The sequence below is a fragment of the Megascapheus bottae genome, chromosome 25 (genome assembly GCF_031878675.1).
Source record: "Megascapheus bottae isolate mThoBot1 chromosome 25, mThoBot2.hap1, whole genome shotgun sequence".
Classification (NCBI taxonomy): Eukaryota; Metazoa; Chordata; class Mammalia; order Rodentia; family Geomyidae; genus Megascapheus; species Megascapheus bottae.
Window position 1 is genome coordinate 26,269,230 of NC_143533.1, and position 24,556 is coordinate 26,293,785.

General features: G+C 45.9%; 2 protein-coding genes and 1 non-coding gene across 3 annotated transcripts in view; 1 reads left to right on the top strand and 2 right to left on the bottom strand.

Annotated features, from left to right (window-relative positions):
* The window catches only part of Aven (apoptosis and caspase activation inhibitor), a 49,419-nt gene extending 34,539 nt beyond the window's left edge, over positions 1-14,880 (bottom strand). The window contains exons 1-2 of the mRNA XM_090318655.1: positions 14,632-14,880; positions 6,869-7,046 (exon numbers count right to left, since the gene is read on the bottom strand). Of these exons, the coding sequence (XP_090174781.1) occupies positions 6,869-7,046; positions 14,632-14,865 (412 nt within the window). The 5' untranslated portion in view covers positions 14,866-14,880. The remainder of the gene's footprint in view (positions 1-6,868; positions 7,047-14,631) is intronic.
* Positions 488-20,891, top strand: Chrm5 (cholinergic receptor muscarinic 5). Its single transcript, XM_090318654.1, has 2 exons — positions 488-563; positions 18,570-20,891. Exon 2 carries the CDS (start codon positions 18,571-18,573, stop codon positions 20,152-20,154), a length of 1,584 nt encoding a protein of 527 aa, XP_090174780.1. The 5' UTR covers positions 488-563; position 18,570; the 3' UTR covers positions 20,155-20,891.
* On the bottom strand, positions 12,389-12,520 carry LOC150046692 (small nucleolar RNA SNORA11). Its single transcript, XR_016532644.1, has one exon. It is a non-coding gene; the product is annotated as a small nucleolar RNA SNORA11 (small nucleolar RNA).
* Positions 20,892-24,556: the final 3,665 nt, after the last annotated feature.

The following is a 24,556-nucleotide window of genomic DNA, read 5'->3' on the forward strand; positions in this document are numbered from 1 at the left end:
CATGACAAAGCCCCACTTCCTTTGGATTTTTCCCTCACTATTCAAAATCAGCGCAGCTGAACTGTGTGTCACAGAGCCCGGGGACAGGAGAGGAAACCCTTCTCTCTCTGTGGAAAGAAGCTAGTGGACTGGGCAATTGGCAAGGAGAACGACAGGGGAGATTTGGGTACAAGAGAAGATCCATGCTCTGGTACAGATTATGTTAAAGCAACATCACCTGGGAGTATGTGTTACCTTGAAATATGGACAAGCAGAACTATTCCGGAAGACAAAACATCTATACAACCTGTATCTCTCACTACTGATAAATATTCAGTGAATTTTTGACAAGCTCCGAACACTGTGGTCAGATCAACCGCTATCATCTAATGACAAAATCCCTATGGAAACAGTCTTCGTCCTCCCAGACCATCCCAAGAAACACTATGGGATTACCAGGAGCACAGAGGCACCGCAAGGAATGAGACTTCCCAGCTAAAGGACACGCCAGAGAGAAGGCATTTCAGCAAGGGAAGCTGACAACTTCCAGCCGGAGCTCTAATTACTCAGCTTCAAGCTGCCAGGTAAGATCTGATTTTTCCAACTTTAATTCCTAGCTTGTATACTAGAATTAGATCTGCTGCTACAGGGGAGAGCCAGCAGATCTGATCCCATACACTTGCTCCTCTCTCAAGCCAAGACTTCTGAGGTAAACACTTGTTTCTACTTGGTTGCATGAATGTGTCAGTCCTACCTAGATAACAACACGTTTTTCATAATATTCAAACTGCCTTCGTCTTCATCTTTAAAACCCCACTTCTGTCTTATTTATTAGCTTGAAAAAAATACATGATGAGGGCATGCAGGACAGTTCACATGAGCCATTCATGCATGCTTTACTGCACATTCAAAAAATGCACTCCCTGGGGCACTTGATAAAACCAGAAAAATGAATTTTTAATATTTCTGTTACTATAAAAGAACAAAACTGGAATACCCAATTTTATTGTAGCCTCTCCCACCAAAAATGTTTTAAAAACTGTGTCTTCACTCTTATTTACACTTGCTAGTAACTGACTACTAATAGAAAAAAATTCATCTACCTTCAAGACATGAGGCCTATTTTTGCTGCTGGGCAATGAGGATTTTTTCTGACTTAGCAAAAAGATGTCTGGTGCAGTAAGACTTCAGAAGTTTTCATTCAGATTAACAGGCCACATTGGAAAATGTGAAGAACTAAGAAAGCCATCAAAGAATTTTAAATTCCTACAAGTCACTCCCTAGTGAGAATGTCTATGCAGTGTCTTGTAAAAAAGATCACAGATAGGACTTGTAAGGCCCTTTTCACCTAACAATAGTTGAATTCCCTATATAAAAATTCAACTATATTAAATCATTTTCATGTGAATTCAATTGAAAAAGTTGGGTTCAAATCTTGTCATAAACAAGCCCTGTAAAAATCAGGCATCAGTGGTTCATACCTATAACCCTACCTACTTAGGATGCTGAAATCTCAGAGTCCTGGTTTGAAGCCAGCCCAGGCAAAGGTGTCGTGAGAATCTTGTTTTCAATCACAAGGGAAAAAAAAAGAAATAAAGCTGTAGCTCAAGTGGTAGATCACTAGCCTCAAGAGAAAAACAGCAACAACAAAAAAACTCCCGGACAACAATCAGACTTTCTTTATTGAATTCAAGCCCATACCCGTGCACATACATGCACGCATGCCCACACATACAATTCTATTAGAAGGCAGAACATAGGAAAGCAACAAAGCAAATCAGAGATCTTCCAGCTCAAGAAAAATTATCTAAGTAATTGTTCAATTCTTGCCTTAAAACAGTGTGAAGGCTGGAGAATGTATCTCAGTGATAGATGCTTAGCATGTATGTACCAGGTCCTGAGCTTAATCCCCAACACCACCAAAAAAAAAAAGGGACAGAGGGGGAGTGGAGTGGAGTGGAAGGGATGAGGAGAAGGAAGGAGGAAGGAAGAAGGAAGGAGGAAGGAAGGAAGGAAAGGAGAGAGAGAGGGAGAGAGGGAGGGAGGGAGGGAGGGAGGAAGAGAGGGAGGGAGGGAACCAAATTCTTTTCACCTCACTGAATTCGTTTTTTCAAATTTTTTTCATTTTGATTAATATTATTTTATATGACTGGAGGCACAGAAGTATGGTGCCTCTGTATTCCTCTCCTAATGTGTGTATGCCTCGAGTCCTGTATGATTTATCATGTCCTGGGGTATTTTAGATCTAGCTTCCACCTAGGAGAGAAAACACGCAATATTTGTCTCTCTGGGCTTGGCTTACCTCATTTAACATGTTTCTAAGTCCATTCTTCTTTTCTCAAATCTTAAAACAGGAAACATATGAGCCCTTTACTCTTCCAAGAGTCTAAAAGTAGCCATAAATATCACATGTCTTGTGATCTTAAGTCATTACAGAAATTCACTTGTCATTTTCCTCAAAGAGAGGAAAGCACCCAGATAAATACAGGTAGCAAGTCTACCACCCAGGTTTGTTTCAGAGAAAAATGTTTTAGAAAATCCAACATATCTCATAGATAGTTGTTAACCTTAAAACTAACCTGAATTCTCAGGTATTTCTTCCTTGTTACATTTTTGTAAACTGACATGTTTCAAAAAACAAAAACTACCAATATTTCAAATCATAAAAGATTTTTTTAAATCAGATTTTTTTGGGAGGCCAAAAAGAAAAGAAGACATTATCTCAATTTGCTCCTAATAAACAGAATTAAAGAGGACACACAATAATACTTGCTATATATTCTAAATGTTATTTCCTAACTGGAATGGAAATGGGCTCATGGCTCCCTCACTGTGCACTCTGAGAAGCTTTTCCTCAAATGGTCATGGTGGACAGACAGCCTCCCCACCCAGCAACATCGGCCCCAGTCCCCTCAAACTTTACCTCTTCCCTCTCAAAGTTGAGGCACTTCTGAAACATTCCATTCTGGAAAAGGACTATTGTAGATTCAATGTCAGCTTTCAAAGAAAAATACAGTAATTTGGAAATAATATCCATTTTTGTAAAAAAGAATGAACAAAGCATTCGTTAACACATTGATCTATTCAATGTGTTAAAACCCTAAAAATTCCCCGAACATTAGCATTACTTGGGTATAAATGGGCAAGAGGTTGTATCTAGTACCTGAATATTTGGTTTACTTTGGGGTTTTTCCGTTGCATTGATAAATTCAATAATTAAATAGATTGTGAACATTCTGAGGAGGTAATCAGTGATTACTGCTTCCATAATTTACAAGGCAATGTATTTAAATATGATATGAAAGTATCATAATAGGGGCTGGGAGTATGGCTTAGTGATAGAGCTCTTGCCTAGCTTGCATGAAGCCCTGGGTTCAATTCCTCAGTACCACATAAATAGGAAAAGCCAGAAGTAGCACTGTGGTTCAAGTGGCAGAGTACCAGCCTTGAGCAAAAGAAGCTCAGGGACTGTGCCCATGCCCTGAGTTCAAGCCCCAGAACTGGAAAAAAAAAAGTATAATAAAGTATAATGAAAGGCAAGAGGATGGTATGTTTGTGGTTTCTTTACAGAAACCCAATGCATGCTTCAGCTACCTATCCTTATGATGACACGTTACCATATATCCTTAAGATTCTGTGGTCATTTTAAATCACATAAAAGCTATAAATAAGCTCTTTATTTCAATTAAAAGAAAACTAGAGCTGGTCGCAGTGGTTCACACCTGTAATCTTAACTAGTCAGGAGGCCGAGATCTGAGGATCGAGGTTCAAAGCCAGCCCCGACCATGAGGCTCTGATCTCCAGTTAACCACTAGAAAACCAGAAGTGGCCTTATGGCTCCAGGAGTAGGGTGGTAGCCTTGAGCTGAAGAGCTCAGAGACAGTGCCCAGGCCCAAGCATCCAGGTACTGACTGACAAACAAACAAAAACCTGATAAATGGATCAAAATAGGGCCCATTTCTTGCTGTCTTATGAAAAGTCACTTTTAAGTCATTTTGTCTGAAATAACAAGCACCATAATTTTACATATAAAATTAGATACAGGGGGGCCAGGAATTTGGCCTAGTGGTAGAGTGCTTGCCTAGCATGCATGAAGGCCAGGGTTCAATTCCTCAGTACCACATACATAGAAAAGCCGGAAATGGTGCTGTGGCTCAAGTGGCAAACCATTAGCCTTGAGAAAGCCCAAGGACAGTGCTCAGACCCTGAGTTCAAGCCCCAGGACTGGAAAAAAAAAAAAAGATACATACCCAAAACTCATTTATCTATTAACATTTGCCTTAAAGGATTAACATTACGTAATATTTTATTAGCATCAAGTTTGTATCTACTTATATTCATAGCACATTAGCTTTCAAGCTTTTGTGATTTTCAAGTGTGAAGAAGCGTGATTCAGTAAGATAATTCCGCTAGCAGGTATACTCGTTCCTTGCTGTGGTTAATTTTCTTTTTGAAGTGACCACAATCCATCATGAGGAGGACCTCCTACAGGGAAAGAAGCACCTCTGGCTTGTGGTGTCACCGCCCGGGACTGGAAAGTGGTCCTAATATCAAACCCATGATTTCACCCTTTCAGTGTTAGCTCACTGCAGAGGTTAGGCGCTATTATCTCTGTTGTCACTGAGACATCAGACAGAGCTCGACAGGAACTAGATTCGCAACATGCTTTCCACGTTTACATGGTAACATGTCATTTCACAGTTTACTTCATAAATGATCAGGAGAGAAAACCATTGTGCTAGTGAAATCCAAGAGAAGACAACAAGGGAGGCGTATAAGCCCGCAAACTCTACTGGCACTGGAGACTGCAATCCTAACTACTCAGGAGGATCACAAGTTGAAGCCAGCGTGGGTAGGGAAAGTCCAGGAGACTCTTATTGTCAATTAACCACCAAAAAGCCAGACATGGACGTATGACCCAAATGGTAGAGTGCTAGCTTTGAGCTCAAGGACAGCACCCAGGCCCTGAGTTCAAGTCTTAGACACAAAACAGAAATAATAATAACAACAACAGCAAAAGCAGAGGAAAGTGAGGAGGAGGAAAAGACCGAGGAAGGGTCTAAAGCTTAGAGCCCTTGTCTGAGAAACCAAATCTGAATTGCACGTCCCAGTACCAACTATGGCCATTCTGGGCACACAGCAACACAGACAAGGTAGAAAACTCAGGAACAATAATAGACAGAAACTAGCACAGGATGGCTCACAACTACAATCCTAGGTACTCAAGAGGCTGAAGTATGAAGATCAAGGTTCAAAGCCAGCCCATGCAGACAAATCCAAGCCTTTTTTTTTAATGAATGCATTTTTTTTATAAATGAGTTAAACTACGATAACATAGTATGTGACTTATCAAAAATAATTTAAATAAAAGTTCTACTATCTTAAAACTTTTAAAGGGCAAGATAATTTTTGTAAGAGACTCTAATCACCAATTAATCAGCAAAAGAAAAAGCCATTTGTGAATCAGTGAAAGATCACTAGCTTATAAATACTTAAAGAGACTCAGAACAGCGATACTGACAGTGATTACATATGCCCAACAATCAGCAATATTATACCAACCACTTTATATTTCTCAAAAAAAAATTCAGGGTATGTGAATTCCTTTGGCAACCATTGCTATATATATCTAGGTTTTTTTTTTTGGTCTGTCATGGGACTTGAACTTGGGGGTCTGAGCGTTGTCTCTTAGCTCTTCAGCTCAACACTACCTCCCTACCCCTGGAGCCACAGCGCCACTTCTGGTTTTCTGGGGGTTAACTGGAATTAAGAGACTCATGGACTTTAGTGCCCAGGCTGGCTTAGAACCTCCATCTTCAGATCTCAGCCTCCTGAGTAGCTAGGATTACAGGTGTGAGCCACCACACCTGGCTTATATGTCTAGCTTTTAAGGACAAAAAGAAATTAAGACTACTTGGCTTTCCTGAATACAGATAATTAGGCTTCCATTAACAATTCAAATCAATAGTGACTCTAGGTACCTCACTTACATATTAAGCAGAAATAAAATTAAGTATTTGAAAACAAGAACATCCAATTGAGCACCATTACTTCTCCATGTTCCTACAGAGACAACGCCACCTCGAGTACAAGATATGACAACTCAGAAGTCAGAGCTAGAGCTACTACACCTCAGGTACACACCAAACTACACTAGAGGCAAATATGAGTAAACTGTACCAAACTTGACCGACTGGCATATACCAAACCATACTGCCAAGGGAAAGATAGCACATCACAATTTAAGCTTAAAATATCCAATGCTGAATAGTATAATTTTCAAAACTGACAAAACTGTTTCTAATTTCAGGTACTCTGGTAGTCAGCGGTGAACATATATGTTAATAAATAGAAAATGTTAGCTGGACACAGTGGCTCACACCTATAATCCTAGCTACTCAGAAGGCTAAGGGTTGAGGTTCGTAGCTCAAAGCCATCCTGGGTACTAAAAAGTCTGTGAGAAGCCGGGCAAGGTAACACATGTCTATAATTCTAGCTATTAAGGAGACTGAGATCTGAGGATCAAGGTTCAAAGCCAGCCTGGCACAAAAGGACCTGAGACTCATCTCCAATTAACCTCTAGAAAAACAGGAAGTAGGGCTTGGCTCAAGGGAAGGGTGGTAGTCTTGAGTTGAAGAGCTCAGGGATAGTGCCCAGGCCCAGAGTCAAGCCCTATGACCCACAGAAAAAAAAGCCAAAAGTGGTGCTGTGGGCTTAAGTGGTAGAGCTCTAGCCTTAAGAAAGCCCAAGGATAGTGCTCAAGCCCGGAGTCCAAGCCCTGGGCCTGGCCAAAAAAAAAAAAAAAAAAAAAGATGCAATTTAAGAAATGACAAGACATCTACGCAGCTTCCTTCATAGCACTGAGTGGCAACCCAGAGCTGGAGCCTACCTGCAGAGCTCAGGAGGACACTGAAGTCTGTTCCCCTTTGTGATTCACCACTTTCAGTGTTGATCTCTTCTTCAGTATCCTGGTATCGATCCCAGTTAGAGATGACCTTTCTTTTCGAGTAATTCCTCTGTTCATCATTCTCTTCTCTATAGGTGTCTGAATCACTGTCATCTTCAACCTGCAATCATTAGAGACTAATCAATAAGCAGGCAGTGGAAACTGTAACTTTAGGAGGCTTCACACTAAAACAAATAAAATCCAATATGCAGGCATGACAGTACAGTAAATTTATAGACCAGGGTATTAAGTCTCATTTACCAGAATATTCTTGCCAAGTGAATTGTTCCAAAAGCACTACGAAAGAAAGCTGGGTAATTCCTGCAAGAACCTAACCCTATGCACCCAATGTCCATAGCTAATTTATTTTAGAGAATCAGCTGTAGAGTCTTGCCTTCAAAAGACTTTAGAATGAAGCCGGGCACAGTGGCTCACACCTGGAATCCTAACTATTCAGGAAGCTAAGATCTGAGGATCAAGGTTCAAAGTCAGCCCAGGCACTAAAAAAACATGAGACTTATCTCCAATTAACCTCTAGAAAACCTGAAGTGGGGCTTGACTCAAGTGTAGGGTGGTAGCTTTGAGCTGAAGAGCTCAGGGACAGCACGCAGGCCGAGTTCAAGCCCAATGACCGACAGAAAAGACTTTAGGATGGAATCAACCCTTTAAATTTTCAGATTTTTACAAACACATTCCATAAATGTTTCATAAGCTGAACACAGGAGCCCTTTTCCCATGCCCTGTACAGGCATTTCCAGTTTGGCACTAAAAGGAAGCATGCAGATTATGAGAAACCCTACAAGAAACCTACTTTCATCAACTAATAAACCTTGAGGGGGGAAAAAATGATGCAAAGAGGAGAAAGATCCATAGAACAAATGAACAGAGTGGGCTGAGATCAGCAGCGGGATTCTGATCCCACTACGGTATAAAAACTGCAAGTCAATTGAGGAAATATACAACACTAACAGACTGGGTAGCCTGACTGTTTGCTATGATACTTGTATTGAGTTAACGCTCTTATGCATTAGATATAAATATTAAGCAATGGATGAGAAAGTATGACATAGCTTTGCTTCCAGTGAGTAGAGAGGACACGAGTCTACAGAAATTCATCATGCAATTATGCATTTTTGCATGTTTGAAATTTTTCATTATATAGTATTAAGGTTTTAAAAGGAGAGGTGCCTATACAAACAAAAGACACAGTTCAAAAACTTTCCCTGGCTGGGAATGTGGCTTAGTAGTAGAGTGCTTGCCTAGCAAGCATGAAGCCCTGGGTTCTATTCCTTAGTACCACATAAGCAGAAAAAGTTGCAAGTGGCTCTGTGGCTCAAATGGTGGAGTACCAGCCTTGAGCAAAAGAAGCTCAGGACAGTGCCCAAGCCCTGAGTTCAAGCTACAGGACTGGCAATAAATAAATCAATAACCCGTCCCAAAGATAATAAAATTCCTTCTCAGTTAACAAAATTAATACACTAAATCTTTTCATCTGTACAGAACAGATGAGAAAGTTAAAAACACATAGGCATGGCAATTCCTCAAAAGACTAAACATAGAGCTCCCCTATGACCCAGCAATTCCACTCCTTGGCATTTACCCAAATGTCCAGAAACAAGCTTCTAGCACAATGATGTTCACTGCAGTATTATTTACCATAGCTAGGATATGGAACCAATCCAGAAGTCCTTTGGTAGATGAATGGATCAAGAAGATGTGGTACTTATACACATGGAGTATTTCTTATATTCCAAAAAATTATGATCATATATATATATATATATACACATAAACTTTCACAATTTCCATCTTTTATTTCACATTGACTCATAAACTTAGTGCAACTTAGTCTGCTCCCTGTTATTTTTGCCCTAGATGTTTTTGTTGCTATACCTTGGAATACTTTATCATGATAATGTTTAACTTTAAATAAAATTATTTCCCATTCAAACAAACAAAAAAGAAACACATAAACAGGACAGTGCACTGCAGAAAATTATGAAGGCAAGCAAAAACTCAAAACCCCCACAGAGAAAGTCCCATCCCCAGAGAGTATCACACCACCTTAGTGCACCGATTTCCAGATTTCTCTTTCTGGGTGCCTTCCCATCCCATCTTAACCAGGACAGAGAAAGGAGCATAAATGATCACTTCCCTCCCCCATGACAGGGCAGAAACTAGAATCTGTACTTCCGGCTGCAGCTCCTTTCAAATGTGACCTTTAGGAAGCTCTTCCAACATAAGGAGAAAATTTTAATTAAAAGAAAGGGCAGCTGAGTCGCCTCAGGAAGAGAGATCTCACCTTGCATAGAGAAATATGGATTTCCTAAAAGCTCTTGTCCACCAGTGTGAAATGCAAATCCCCGCAAGCAGGGTCACAGAACAAGCAGCCTTCCCTCCCCCACCCCCCCACTTGCAGGTCGGTAAAATCCCCTGCCTGTTGCTTGCACAAGATTATTTGTCTTGGATCCCTAGAAATTTAAAGCAACCTTTAATTCCACCTTCTCTAGATCCCCAGCAAAAGGGTCCAGATATTCACTGGGAGAAGAAATACACATGAATTTCCTCTAGCAAGGAGGTCTGTGACTCTAAAACTGTAATCTAAACTCTCAAGAGGAATAAGCTAAATAAACTATCAGGACACAAGCTCTAGCTCTGGCAGGACGAAAATGTCTTGTCTTGCTTTTAATCACACACACAACACAACTCACCTGTCTCAGAACAGCACCCAAAACACCACTGGTATCTCTGGAGAAGGAACTACTGACCCGACGAGGGGTCTGGAAGTCTGGTGGTGGGTGCTGCGTCAGTCCTGGAGATTGAACTGCGTCACCAGGCACTGTCCCTGAGCTTTTAAGCTCAAGACTAGCACTCCACCACTTTAGTCACAGCTCCGCTTCCTTCTTTTTTGGTAGTTAATTGGAGATAAGAGTCTCACAGACTTTCCTTCCTAGGCTGGCTCTGAATTTCCATCTTCAGATCTCAGCCTCCTGAGTAGTTAGAATGACAGGTGTGAGCCACCAGCCCCAGTCCATTACCAATTTTGACAAGGACAAAAGGAAACACTTGGAAGGTAATTTAAAATCAAGATAGCTCCTGGAGAATAAAAGAGGCAGAGAAAACTCCTGAGAGACAGAATCTGTACCAAGAAAATGTCACAACTGCCGGCAAAGAAAATGTAATACTCAAGTAAAGGCTGACACTCAGTTATTGTCCACAATTTGGTGCACAAAGATAGAAAACAAAGAGAAAGGATGAGAGAAAGAGAGAGAACACAGAGGAAAATAGAGAAAGAGGAGAAAGGAGAAGGGGCACACAGAGAGGAAAGAGGAGAAAAAGCAAAGAGAAGAGGGGAGAGAGAAAGGAAAGGGGGAGATGGAGAAGGAAGAGAAAGAAAAGGAGAGATTTCTCTTATCTAATGATCCTAAAGCCACTCTAACAGCAGTTGAAGTCAGAGTCTACAGGCACCAACGCCCAACCCACAGTGAATGGCAACTTTCAAGAGCCTGCACCAGTTTACAGGCCTGCTGAGTACGAATGAGCTTCTCCTTCTCTCCCAGAATTACGGACCTGACACCTATGTTCAAGGTGTTATATATAAAAACTAAGTCATCTTGGTCTGGATGACCCAAATCCTGAAGTAACCAGACATCTTGAGGTTGGCCTCTTTTGCCTCAGGAACTGGTCATGGGTCCCTGACATATTGTGAGCCTTCAACGTTCTCAAGATTAAGCTGTTTACCAACAAGTGTAAACAGCTTTTCAGGAATGCCCCTCACAACTAGGGCCTGACCCTGGGCCTTTCCCGTGGCTGGTAGATTGGTTTAAGACATTTTGGTAGGTTCCAGTATCATCTCACTTCTTGATACACTACTTGGGGTCTCTCCCACATACACGGTTCTAAGTGAACCCAGCTGTGCACAGAGAACCAATTCTCTAGCTCATTCCTCTCTAGGTTTCTCTCAGCTTTTTTCTAAGGTGGGGCTTCTTGGGCACTCTAGCTGCCACACTGCCCCTCAGCCAGGGGACATAGCTGAAGGACATGGAGAAGGAGCAGCTGTCAGAGGAACAAACAAAGAGAAGAAAAGGGTAAACAGAAGCAGACACTCCTGTACTCTAGCTCCCTGCTGGAAGGAGACTCCCCCGCCTTGACACCTGGCCCTCCCAGAACTGTCCCAAGTGAAGCACAGGACACAATTCCCTCCATACACTCCGGCTCACACTGCCCTGGCCTTCTGGCCACAAAGACAAAGAGTGTCTTCCAGGGCGGATGCTCTGCTGAAAGTAAGCCTTCAACCCTAAGCCAGGAAAAGAAGAAAATATGGAGAAACTCACCAGCGTGCCCGCAATGCAGGTGGGTCTGCAGGCCACCCTCTTCCCTGTCCTGCCAGCTTCCCTGTGCCAAGTTCTGCAGAATATGCCCACACCCAGTAGCTGGGCCCCCACAGTGAGGCACCTTCACCCTGCCGGCACCCTCCCAAGCAGCGTGGAAGATGGCTGCTGAGGCAGTCTCTCTTGGAAACTACCTACACCTGGGCTGAGACCCAACCCTCCCTTCCAGCCCCCTGTGCTGCTGAGTGTCACTGTCAGACCCTAAGAAAAGAGGGAGTGAAAGAAAAACACTGGATCTCAGAACACTGTCCCTGCTCTGTGAGTGTCTGTCACTGGCTTGCCTTTCCCTCACACAGACTTAAAAGCCAGCTAGGCACAGGTGGCTCACTCCAGGAGTCCCAGCTACTAAGATGGCTGACACCTGAGTTTTCCAGTTCAAAGCCAGCCTGGTCAGGAAACATCATGAGACTTTTATCTCTACTTAATCTCACACACACACACACACACACAGCCAAGGGGAATGTTGAGGTGTTCCTTCAGTGCCCTGTCCTCAAAAAGAAAAAGGATGTGAACACTGTATTCCAGAATCTAAAATAATGATCCTGCTGTAGGTTAGGAGTATGGGTGCAGACCTTTTTCAGATGACATTGGGCAAGGGATTGAGGGGCATGGTTATGTGTAGAGAAGGAGTCCCCAGGAAGACTTCCGGCATTGAGTAGCTTGCAGAGCTGCCTCCTGCCTTAGCTGCGTGAACTGAAACAGCAGCCAAGTCTTCCTGGAGGCAGCTTTGCAAGCTACTCAGTGCCTGGAGTCTGGTACAGGAAAGGCTGAATGCGCGGGCCTTCCTCTGCTTCCACCTCAGCTTTGCACAGAGGTGCTGCACAGGTGACACCAGGACTGCGCTGAGTGGGTTATTTCAGTGAACAAATCCAGTTTCATCCATACAACGCACAGGCATACACTTTGCCACATACATCTCCACTCCATGCCTGAAACATTCTGTACATTATTTTGGAGCAGGAAAAGGGCTTAACTAGAGTTAAGATATTTGGCTCAACTTTAACTGCACAGATAAATGAATTATCCTTCAATGGATCAGGCTAAAAATCAAGTGTTCTTTTCTTGCTTTTTCATGTGTAAGGAACTTACAGTCTTAGGAAGTAACACACTCTTGTTTTCTTCCTCACGAAAGACCACAAATTGCTATTGGGTGTGTTGTAAACAGAAGAGCCATTCTTTGGAACTCCTGCTCTGAGCACACCCCAACATCCACATTGGCTTTGAAATCTAGTATTCATTTCTCTGCCTGCTTGGCATGGTAAACTGCACTTCGAGAACCTGTCCTGACAAAGTATACTTAATTTTGGGCTGGGAGCACAGCCTAGTGGTAGAATGCTTGCCTCGCATGCACGAAGCCCTGGGTTTGATTTCTTGGTACCATATACACAGAAAAAGTCAGAAATGGCACTATAACTCAAGTGGCAGAGCGCTAACATTGAGCAAAAAGTGTCCAAGGACAGTGCCCTAGCCTTGATTTCAAACCCCAGGACTGGTAAATTAAAAAAAAAAAGCATACGTAACTTTAAAAACAAAGCCTACAAGCTTACCCTAATTAATTATAAGCCATAATGAAGTCAGGAGGCTGAGAGCTGAGGATTCAGATTCAAAGCCAGCCCAGGCACTATGACCGTGAGACTCCAATTAACCACTAGAAAACTGGAAGTGGGATTCTGGCTCAAGGGGTAGGGTGGTAGCCTCGGGCTGAAGAGCTCAGGGACAGTGCCCAGGCCCAGAGTTCAAGTCCCACAACCCACAAAAAAAAAAAAAAAAGTTTTCACATTTAAATGCACAGGGAGACAGAAGAAAAGGGAGGGAGAAAGAAAAGAGCAGAAGAGAGATACTCACAGGAAGCAAAAGAAAGAAAATGAGGAGAGTAAAAATGAAAGAACGAACAAACTAACCAATACTTGTTTGATAAAAGCACTCTAAATTTAGAATGAGAAACACTGGACAATAACTAGGAGAAGGGGGAGGCCTGTGCACAGCCTGTCCACATTGGTGGACAATGTGGTGGCTTCTATCTCTAGACCTTAAGCCACTGGGCAGTGACTTGGTGAAAACCTCAAATTCTCATCTCCACATTTTATTTACTGCACTTCTCCCCATCTCTATGGGTGGTAAGACAGACACACACACTGCATGTTGGTTTGAAACCCCTTTATACGACTAAAGATAATTTTTAAATTTTTAAATTAAAAAAATCTGAAGGTAACACATCCTGAAGCCAGGGCACCTGTGCATGCTCTAGCACTGTACTGTCAAGTTTATTCGCTTTCTTTGGGTAAACCAGAACAGGTTCTACAGAAGCAGGAACAGATCTACCAAGTATTCTTCCTTTTGGGGGCAGCAGTGGGACTTCAACTCAGGGCCTGGGCGCCATCCCTGAGCCTCTATAGCACTCAACCACTGGAGCCACAGCACCACTTCAGGCTTCTTGTGTGTGGAGTGCGTGGTGTGTGTTTGTGATGTGTGTGTATGTGTGGTGTGTGTGTGTGGTGTGTGTGTGTGTGGTGTGTGTGTGTGTGCGTGGTGTGTGGTATGTGTGCGTGGTGTGTGTGTGTGGTGTGTGGTGTGTGTGGTAGGTGTGTGGTATGTGTGTGTGGTATGTGTGTATGTGGTGTGTGTGTGTGGTGTGTGTGTGGTATGTGTGTGTGTGGTAGGTGTGTGTGTGGTGTGTGGTGTGTGTGGTGTGTGGTATGTGTGCGTGGTAGGTGTGTGTGGTGTGTGGTATGTGTGTGTGTGGTGTGTGTGTGTGTGTGGTGTGTGTGGTATGTGTGTGTGGTATGTGTGTGTGGTGTGTGTGCGTGGTGTGTGTGTGGTGTGTGTGTGTGGTGTGTGTGTGTGTGGTGTGCGTGTGTGTGCGTGGTGTGTGTGTGTGTGTGGTGTGTGTGTGTGTGCGTGGTATGTGTGTGTGTGTGGTGTGTGTGTGTGTGTGTGGTGTGTGTGTGTGGTGTGTGGTATGTGTGTGTGGTATGTGTGTGTGGTGTGTGTGCGTGGTGTGTGTGTGTGTGGTGTGCGTGTGTGTGCGTGTGGAGGAATGCTGGGTGAGCATCATACACCGTGCACCCTGCACACACCCCACCCCACCCCCGCACACCACACCACCTACCACACCCCACACACACACCACACCCCCCACACCCCCCCCTCTACCCCGCCCCCGTCCCCGCCGCCGGCTCGGAGCCGCCCAGCTGCGCGTGGACTCCCGGCCCGGCCCCGCGGGCGCCTCAGGAGGCCGGGCGCCGGCGGCGGGGACGGAGCCCGCGGAGCCGGCGCAGGCGCCGCCGCCCCGCCCCGCCCCGCCCCGCCGCTTACCCGCGCGCCCGCCCCGGCGCCCCGGCCTCCGGCCTCCCGGCGGCCTCCCCGCGGGGCGCGGCCGCCTCGGCCCGCGCGGAAGCCACGGCCGCGGCCCCGGCGGCCGCCTCCGTCCCCGCCGCCGCCCCTCGCCGCCGCCCCGGGCCGCTCGCGGTCGGCGTCTCGGTCCTCGCCGGGTCGCCCGCGCCCCGGCCGCCGCCCGCGGCCGCCCCGCACTCCTCGCTCGGCCTGCATCGCCGCCCGCCAGGGAGCGCGAGGGCGCCGGCTGCCGGAAGCGCGGGCCACGGGGCGGCGGGCGCGACGGGGCGGGGCCTAGGGTATGGGGGCGGGGCCTGGGGTGCAGGGGCGGGGCCCGAGAGCCCGGGGGCGGGGCCTGCGTCCGGGGCGGGGCCCGAGAGCCCGGGGGCGGGGCAAAGGCCTGGCCCCAGAAAGCAAAGGGACGGAGGGCGAGGCCACACGTCCGGGCCTGGCTCCGCTGCGGTCCGTCCCAGGGCGCGGACGCGGACCCCACCCACGGATCCCCCCCCCCCCCGGAGACCGCCGCAGGACGGGCTGCGGGTGGCCTTCCGCGGTCCAGCCCCCCCCCCCAGCGAGCCAGCTCTGTTCAGACGCCCACCCCTGCAAAACGAGTGAAACCCGCATTTTCTCAGCACGAGGAGGGATCCGCGGGCCCCTCTCCCCCCTTCCGGGCCTGACCTTCCGCCGGCCCGGCTCGGCTCGGCCCCCGGCCTGGGGCGGCAGCTCCCGGAACTGCCAGGGCTGGAAACAGCAGCCTTTATCCCCCTGGAGTCAGTGAACCTGGGACAGTTTTGCCTCTGCCCACAAGGGGGAAAGAAGAACTTCCGCTGCGCTCCAGCAGCTCGCGCCCGATGCCTCTGGCACTCCGCCTGCCCTGCAGCTCCTTGCCTCCCCGCACAAGTGTGTGTTCCACGCGCACACACACGCAGGCCTTCCCTCAACAAGTCAACTTTCTTTAATGATGCAAGAAAGGCGGGCAGAGGCCCCGAGGATGGCCCTGGGCTGGATCCCTCCACATCACATAGACAGAAAAAGCCAGGTGTGACTCTGTGGCTCAAGCAGTAGAAGAGCTTTAGCCTTGAAAGGGCCCAAGCCCATTGCCCAGGTCCTAAGTTCAAGCCCCAGGACTGGCACAAAAAATAAACCAATAAATAAATAAATGTGGACAGAGTGTGGTGGTGGTGGTCGGTCATGGGGCTTGAACGCTGGGCTCTTCAGCTCTAGGCTACCACCCTACCCTTGAGCCACAGCCCCACTTCCAGTTTTCTAGTGGTCAATTGGAGATAAGAGTCTCACAGACTTTAGTGCCTGGGCTGGCTTTGAACCTCGATCCTCAGATCTCAGCCTCTTGAGTAGCTAGGGTGACAGGCATGTGCCACGGCGCTCAGCTAGTGGTACACATCTGTAATCCCAGCTATTCAACGGGAATACACAGGAGGCTGGTCTAGGATAAAGCGCAAGACCCCACTGAAAAAGTAACAAGCAAAATGAGCTGGGGCATGGCTTAAATGGCAGAGCCTCTGCCTAGAAGATGCAAGACTCAGTACTGCAAAAAAAAAAAAAAAAAAAGAAGGAAGGAAGGAAGGATAGATCCTTTCTTTCTTTGCTCCCTTTTTACACACACACACACACACACACACACGACACAAAACACAAAGACAACAAATTTGATAGGGCCCATTGATTTTGTTGGCTTTGTTTATATATTTTAAATTGTAGTTTGGGATGCTTCCTTAATGCTTCATCTTTACAAATTAGCATCATTTAGTTATACAAAGATGTTTCATTTTAACAGATCCATTTATGGATCTAATGACCTTTATCAGAGTCACCCTTTCATCCTCCCCACCCCCCCACTTAGCTCCCCTGTTCGATTTTCACACATGTACACACATTATTATGACCATACTCACCCTCTTTCCCATCGCCATTTGCCTCTCTCCCTACCCCTGGTACCCTACCCCAGTTCAGACATAAATCAACTTCCTAATGCTTTTTGTTACACTGTATGTGTATATATATATATATATTGTTTGAAAATAATAAATATATATTGAAATATACTAAGATAGTACATATATATTAAGTATGAAGACTGGCCAGTGGGCAGGCCAGGAATTACCTACATAGCATGGTCTGAGGGTCATCAGAAAGACACTTCTTGAGGGCTGAGCATAGAAGATTGTGTTTATAATCCTGGTTGCGTAGGAGATATACAGTGTCCAGGCCAGCTCCAGATAAAGGTGTCAACTCAGCTGGATGCCAATGGCTCATACCAGTATCCCAGCAGGAAAATGCATGACATTCTTATCTCCAGTTAATCACCAAAAAGCCAGACATGAACCTGTGGCTCAAGTGATAGAGCACTAGCCTTGTGCAAAAAAAGCTCAGGGACAGTGCCTAGGCCCTGAGTTTAAGACCCAGGTCTGGTTAACAACAACAAAGTATGAAACGCTCTCTGAAAAATAACCAAAGTAAAAAGAGCCAGAGACACAGCTCAAGTGCAGTCCAAACAAAAAGACAGTTCTTCCTTAACCCTTAGCATCTCAAGGTGCCTAAAAGTAAGTAATTAAACTGGTATTCCTTAGGGCTGAGGGCATGGCTCAAGTGACAGAGTGCTTGCTTAGCAAGTTCCAGTACCACACACAAAATGTGGCATTTATTAATACCATGAAATACTTCTGAAAGGAAAGATAAACAATAGTGGGGATTACCTGGGGACAGTGGTTTGGAGATTAGGGGCCTGAGTTGGGATAGAGACCTGAGTCCAAGGAGAGGCTCACGTAGAGAGGGAGACTAACCCTCCACCATTACCTCTCTGTGCTCACTGAAATCTTTGTCCCGTGTATGGGAGTTTAATCTACAAAAGGAAGTTCTTCTTTTAGTTTAAATTTATTACGCTCATTACTACAATGTAGTCATTAAAAGAAGGGAAAAAACAGCTCTAAATACATGGATCAACCATCATGATGACAAAATTCAGTGTAAACCTGAACAATGTATTCATTTAAAGTAATTGTATTTGGATGTTTATTGGTATAATCATGGGGGAAAACCAGTTAGTACTAATTACCTGATAACAAGAAGGATTTCAGGAGTGTTTCTCCTAAATTTACATTTTGACATCAGTGGAACTTTTATGAGGAACGTATCAGTTTATAGCCAGAAGAAAAAGAATGACCTAAAACAGTTCTATGACATTACTCATGGTGCGAGAACAGAGGGATGGCCATTGTCTTCAGCTCTGGACAAATTCCAAGCCCTCCACTCCCCCCCCCAGAAGGAAACCAGGCCTGAAAGCCAAGGTCAGGTAGAGAGACGTGGCATAGTGCCGTCTTGGCCCACAGCAGCTCCTCAGTAACGTCTCATGATTACAACAAGTAGTACATGCATGTAATCCCAGCACTCAAGAGGCAGAGGCAGAGGCAGGAAGAAGACCTTGAGTTCAGGGATAGCCTAGCTACAGAGCAGATCCTGCTTGAAGATTGCAGCAGAGGTAAAACCCATGTTTTCCCAACGCACTCTCACCAAGAGCTTAGAAACAGGATCTCTGCTGAGAAGGTCACAGCTGTCTGAAGTCATGGCCCCTGCTGTCCTTCCTTAATTCTTGTTCCTTTTCTTTACCTTCCCAGATATTGGCACAGAGGGCAGTGACTTCACTCATATTTTTTTGTAAGGAGTGCTCATTAGTAATCAAAAAACAATGTCCTACCAAAATGTTACCAAACGTAGATCTCTAGCACCTTGCTTTGGATATGTGTGACCACATTTAATGTTCTATCAGAAGCAATTAAAAGTGGTGGGAGAGAAAGCCATGCCTGTGGTTGAGCTACTGCGTGTCCTTTGCTTCCAGGTATGTGCAAAGAGCATACAATTGTCTAGAGCGTAAGGCTTAACCCTGGTGTAAATTCTTGCCCCAGGATGGAAGGGGACTCTTACCCCAATGCAACGACGGTCAACAGCACCCCAGGAGAGGACCAGCCTTCAGAGCACCGTGGGCTGTGGGAAGTGCTCACCATCGCCGCTGCCACAGCTGTGGTCAGCCTGGGCACTATCGTGGGCAACATCTTGGTCATGGTCTCCTTTCAAGTCAACAGTCAGCTGAAGACAGTTAGCAACTATTACCTGCTCAGCTTAGCCTGCGCAGACCTCATCATTGGGGTCTTCTCCATGAACCTCTACACCACCTACATCCTCATGGGACGCTGGGTTCTCGGAAGTCTGGCCTGTGACCTCTGGCTGGCCCTGGACTACGTGGCCAGCAATGCTTCCGTCATGAACCTGCTAGTAATAAGTTTTGACCGATACTTTTCTATCACAAGACCCCTGACCTACCGGGCCAAGCGTACCCCAAAGAGGGCTGGCATCATGATTGGCTTGGCCTGGCTGATCTCCTTCATCCTCTGGGCCCCAGCCATTCTCTGCTGGCAGTACTTGGTTGGGAAGCGGACGGTGCCCCCCGATGAATGCCAGATCCAGTTCCTCTCTGAGCCCACCATCACCTTTGGCACTGCCATTGCTGCTTTCTACATCCCTGCTTCTGTCATGACTATCCTCTACTGCAGGATCTATCGGGAGACAGAAAAGCGAACCAAGGACCTGGCTGACCTCCAGGGCTCTGATTCTGTGGGCAAATCTGAGAAGAGGAAGCCGGACCACAGGGCTCTGCTCACATCCTGCTGTCCCGGGCCCACCCTGGCCCTGAGGGAGAGGAACCAGGCCCCCTGGTCTTCCTCCCGCAGGAGCACCTCCACAGCAGCAAAGCCATCCCAAACCCCTGGCCCAGGCCCTGACTGGGCCAAGAGTGAGCCACTCACAACCTGCAGTAGCTACGCCTCCTCAGAGGAGGACGACAAGCCCTCCACTCACCCCGTCTTCCAAGTGGTCTACAAGAGTCAGGCCAAGGAATGCCCCAGGCAAGAATTTGGTGCTGAAGACACCCAAGAACCGGAAGCTCAAACTCAAAAGAATGACTGTGACACCCCAAAATACTTCCTGTCTACAGCAGCTCACAGACTCAAGAGTCAGAAATGCATCGCTTATAAATTCCGATTGGTGGTGAAGGCTGATGGAACCCAGGAGACCAACAATGGCTGTCACAAGGTGAAAATCATGCCTTGCTCCTTGCCAAGGCCCAAGGATGCTTCAGCAAAAGGCCTGGACCCCAACCTCAGCCATCAAATGACCAAGCGGAAGAGAACGGTCCTTGTCAAAGAGCGGAAAGCAGCCCAGACCTTGAGTGCTATTCTCCTGGCCTTCATTATCACATGGTCCCCATACAACATCATGGTTCTCGTTTCCACCTTCTGTGACAAGTGTATCCCCATCACCCTGTGGCACCTGGGCTACTGGCTGTGCTATGTGAATAGCACCGTCAACCCCATCTGCTACGCGCTCTGCAACAAAACCTTCAGGAAGACCTTCAAGAAGCTGCTGCTCTGCCACTGGAAACAGAAGAAAGGAGACGCAAAGCCGCACTGGCAAGGGAACAGCAAGCTACCCTGAAGAGCTAACAACTTCCTCAAAAGCAGGCCCATAGTCCAGTCTGCTTATTACTAAAAAAATCTCCTGTCATTTGAAGTCCCTGAAACATTCCGAGGCACAAGGTCTGTCTGCTGCCAAAACAAAGGACACCACTAATGTCTGCCAGTGAAGCAGAGACAAGGCGAGGCCTTTCACACTTGGGTCACAATGAACCATGACCAGGGACCACCAGATGGAAACTTATCCTAAGAGTTCAGTGCAATGTGTTTGTATCTACACAGTTGTCTTCTACCAGTGAAAACCAGCATGTAAATCGGTGCCATCTATAAGCAAGAGTGCTAGGCGACTGGCTTCTAAGGCCATATGTTTTCATCAGTATTCATGATGCTGTTCTAATATGACCTGTACTGTGATGTGTGTTCTCGCCCCTTCGTTAGTGAAGCTCTTGCTTTTCCCTCTTGTGACTGCATCAATTCCTGAGCCCACTGAAACCATGAGAGTCTCCTCAGAAGCACCCTTCCCTTTGAAGCCCAGGTCGAGAGGACACTGAGTCTGTTCAGGCCCCGTCCTTCACACGGGCCTGTGTTCTGCTAGTAACCACGGGGAAATGGGAAGGGTTCCGCAGTCGGCATGTTTGTGTTTTAGAGTCTCGCCAGTGGGAATTTTTCCATTTGCTCTAAAACAATATTGTGTAGAGTACTTCAATTAACCACCAGAAAATCAGAAGTGGCACTGCAGGTCAAAGTGGTAGGGTGCTAGCCTTGAGCAAAGGAAGCTCAGGGACAGAACCCAGGCCTGTAGTTTAAGACGCATAACCACCACCAACAAAATTCAGATGAAAGCCCAAAGATGCACAGTTGTGGGTCCAGTAAAGCTGTTATGATCATCCTTAAGAATGAAAGCTTTGAGGGCTGCGATGTAGCTCAGTGGCAAAGTGATCCCCAGTAGCAAAAACGAAAAGACAAAAAAAAAAAAATACAGTTAAAATTAAAAAAAAAAAAGTGAAAGCTTTGGGCTGGGCATGGTGGCTCACGCCTGTAATCATAGCTACTCAGGAGGCTGAGATCTGAGGATCACAGTTCAAAGCCAGCCAGGGCACTGAAGTCTGTTTGACTCTTATCTCCAACTAAGCACTGGAAAACTGAAAGTGGCACTGAGGCTCAAGGGTAGGGTGGTAGCCTTGAGCTGAAGAACTCAGAGACAGTGCCCAAGCCCCACTACCAGAAAAAAAAAAAAGAAGAAAGAAAGAAAGAAAGAAAGAAAGAAAGAAAGAAAGAAAAAAAAAAAAACAAGAAAGCTTTGGGGCCAGGAGTTTGGCCTAGTGATAGAGTGCTTGCCTAGCATGCACGAAGCCCCAGGTTGGATTCCTTGGTACCACATACACAGAAAAAGCCAGATATAAACTGGGACTTTGTGGTAGAGTGCTTGCTTAGCATGTACAAAGATCCAGGTTTGATTCCTCAGTATCACATTTATAGAAAAAGCCAGAAGTGGTGCTGTGGCTCAAGTGGTAGAGCTCTAGCTTAGGGAAAGCCCAAGGACAGTGCTCAGATCCTGAGCTCAAGCCTGGGACTGGCAAAAAAAAAAAAAAAGCCGGATGTGGCACTATGGCTCAAGTCTAGAGCAAAAGAAGCTCAATAGTGCCTAGCTGGGTGAGGTGGCTCACACCTGTAATCCTAACTACTCAGGAGGCTGAGATCTTAGGATCAAGCTTCAAAGCCAGCCCAGGCACTAAAGAACATGAAATCTTATCTCCAATTCATCACTAGAAAATGGGAAGTGGTGCTGTGGCTCAAGGGGTAGGGTGGTAGCCTTGAGCTGAAGAGCTCAGGGACAGCACCCAGGCCCAGAGTTCAAGCCTCAGGACACACAATGAAAAAAAAAGAAAGAGAAGAAAATATATAGCATAAAAGATTCACCAAAAAAAGGAGAATAGCAATACCAATGAAGTTTTTAGATGGAATACTTCCATCAGACACTCAAAGAACTATTTGTTGATTGCATGTGCATTTGGCTTAAACTTCTAGGCTTAGGCTGAGAGCCATAGCACACACCTGTAATGGTGCATACACTTGAGAGGTAGAGGTGAGGGGAAAGGCCTTTTTTCTCAAGAACAAAAAATAATTATATCTAGATTTCACTTCAATGAATGTAGGCCAGCTCTTTCAACTTCATTTACCACAAGGGTGGAAGAACTGGCTCCGTTTGCCTGAGAATTAGGTAAATACCTGGGTTTTACCACCTCCTACTGGTGAAGAGCTATATTAAGCCTTAGTGCCGAGGAGGCTTTGAGCAGGACAAGGCTAGTCGGCTCTCTTCCGCCCTACAGCCACTCAGCATTAAGATGAAACATCTTAGCTGCACCATAGCAGCTGAGCCTTTCCAAAGGGCAAGTTGACATCTGTCAAGAATTTAGCAGGAAAAAAAAATTATTATTACTTTTTTTTTCCCTTCTATTCCTGGGGCTTAAACTCAGGACCTGGGCACTGTCCCTGAGCTGCTTTTTGCTCAAGTGACTTGACTAACAGCACCAATTGACTAACAGCACCACTTCTGGCTTTTTCTGTTTATGTGGTGCTGAAGAATAGAACCCAGGCTCCAGAAATGCTAGGCAGTGGCTCATGCCTGTAATCCTAGCTACTCAGGAGGCTAAGATCTGAGGATCACAGTTCAAAGCGAGCCTGGGCACTAAAGTCCGTCAAACTCTTATCTCTAATTAGGCACTAGAAAACTGGAAGTGGCGCTGTGGCTCAAGGGACAGGGAGGTAGCCTTGAGCTGAAGAGCTCAGTGACAGCGCCCAGGCCCAAAGTTCAAGCCCCACGACCAACAAAAATAAAATAAATTAAATTAAAAAAAATAGATGCTAAGCAAGCACTCTTAGTAGAAATATTGGCTCCATTCTGCAGGACAGGAGACTCCAGGCCTATGTAACAGCAACAGGTAAGGCCTCAAGAGTAAAGCTGCTCAACCAGCTCTAGATACAGTTCACTCTTCATGTAAGGCAATAACAAAAACATCATGGGAAACTCATATTGGACAGGGAAAGCCAGACAAGAGCAGAGGACTGGAGTGCGGAGGGCACCTGGCATACTCCATAACTGCTTAGGGCCAGATAATTTTGTTCCTCTTTTATGAAAGTAATCTTTGTCATTGGCTTTGAAAGTCAGCCAGTTTTGTCCATGGCTATGACATGAACAAAAACCATGCCTGATCGGGCCTTGATCAAGGTCCTCAGAATGAAGAGACCCAACTGTAAAACCCAGGGACAGGGTGGGTAGGGGGGCCTGGGCTGGCCTTGCAGCTTATTATCTTCTGTGCCCCTCCTTCTCCCAGGTCTGTAATAACTACTTACAGTTTTGACTAGATTTGGTATTGGATGCTGTGTTGCTACCAGTGTGACTTGTGTCTTCTTGGCTGTGAACTTGATCACCAGTCATGGAATCTTTATCCTCCATACATGTTTTGCTTAAACAAAGAATTCTGTCTGGATATTAAAGAATTTTAATCACACAGTGTTCCAATGAAGTGAGTTTATTGTTGTTTTGTTTTCTTTCCTGCCAGTGCTGGGGCTTGAACTAAGGGCCTGAGCACTGTCCCTGAGCTTCTTTTGCTCAAGGTTAGTGCTCTACCACTTGAACCACTTCCAGCATTTTTTGTTGTTTATGTAGTACTGAGGAATCAAACTCAGGGCTTCATGCATGCCAGGCAAGCACTCTACCACTAAGCCACATTCCCAGGCCCTCCAATGACATGTTTAGATCAGAAAATGGATGGCAGGCACCAGTGGCTCATGCCTGTAATCCTAGCTCCTCAGGAGGAGATCTGAGGACTGCAGTTCAAAGCCAGCCCGGGTAGGAAAGTTCCATGGGACTCTTATCTCCAATTAACCACCAAAAGGCCTGTAGTAGAGTTGTGGTTCAAGTGGCAGTGTGCTAGCTCTGAGCAAAAAAACTCAGGGACGCCTGTCATCCTAACTACTCAGGAGGCTGAGATCTGAGGATCAAGGTTCAAAGCCAGCCCAGGCACAAAAGGACCCGAGACTCTTATTTCCAATTAACCTCTAGCACCCGGAAGTGGGGCTTGGCTCAAGGGTAAGGTAGTAGCCTGGAGCTGAAGAGCTCAGGGACAGCGCCCAGGCCAAGCTCAAGCCCCATGACCCATAAAAAAAAAAAAAAAAAGGAGAGAGACATAGGAGGTGTGGTGTATCTGTCATCCTAGCTATCTGGGAAGTATAAATAAGAGGAATGTGATCCAGATTTCTGAACAAAAAGTAAGACCCATGCAAAAAGTAAGAAAAGCAAAAAGGGCTAGAAAGGAGACTCTTGAGGTAGAGCAGCTGCCTAGGAAGAGTGAGGTCCTGAGTTCAAATCCCAGTAAGACACACATACACATACATACAACACACACAAAGATCAGAGATGC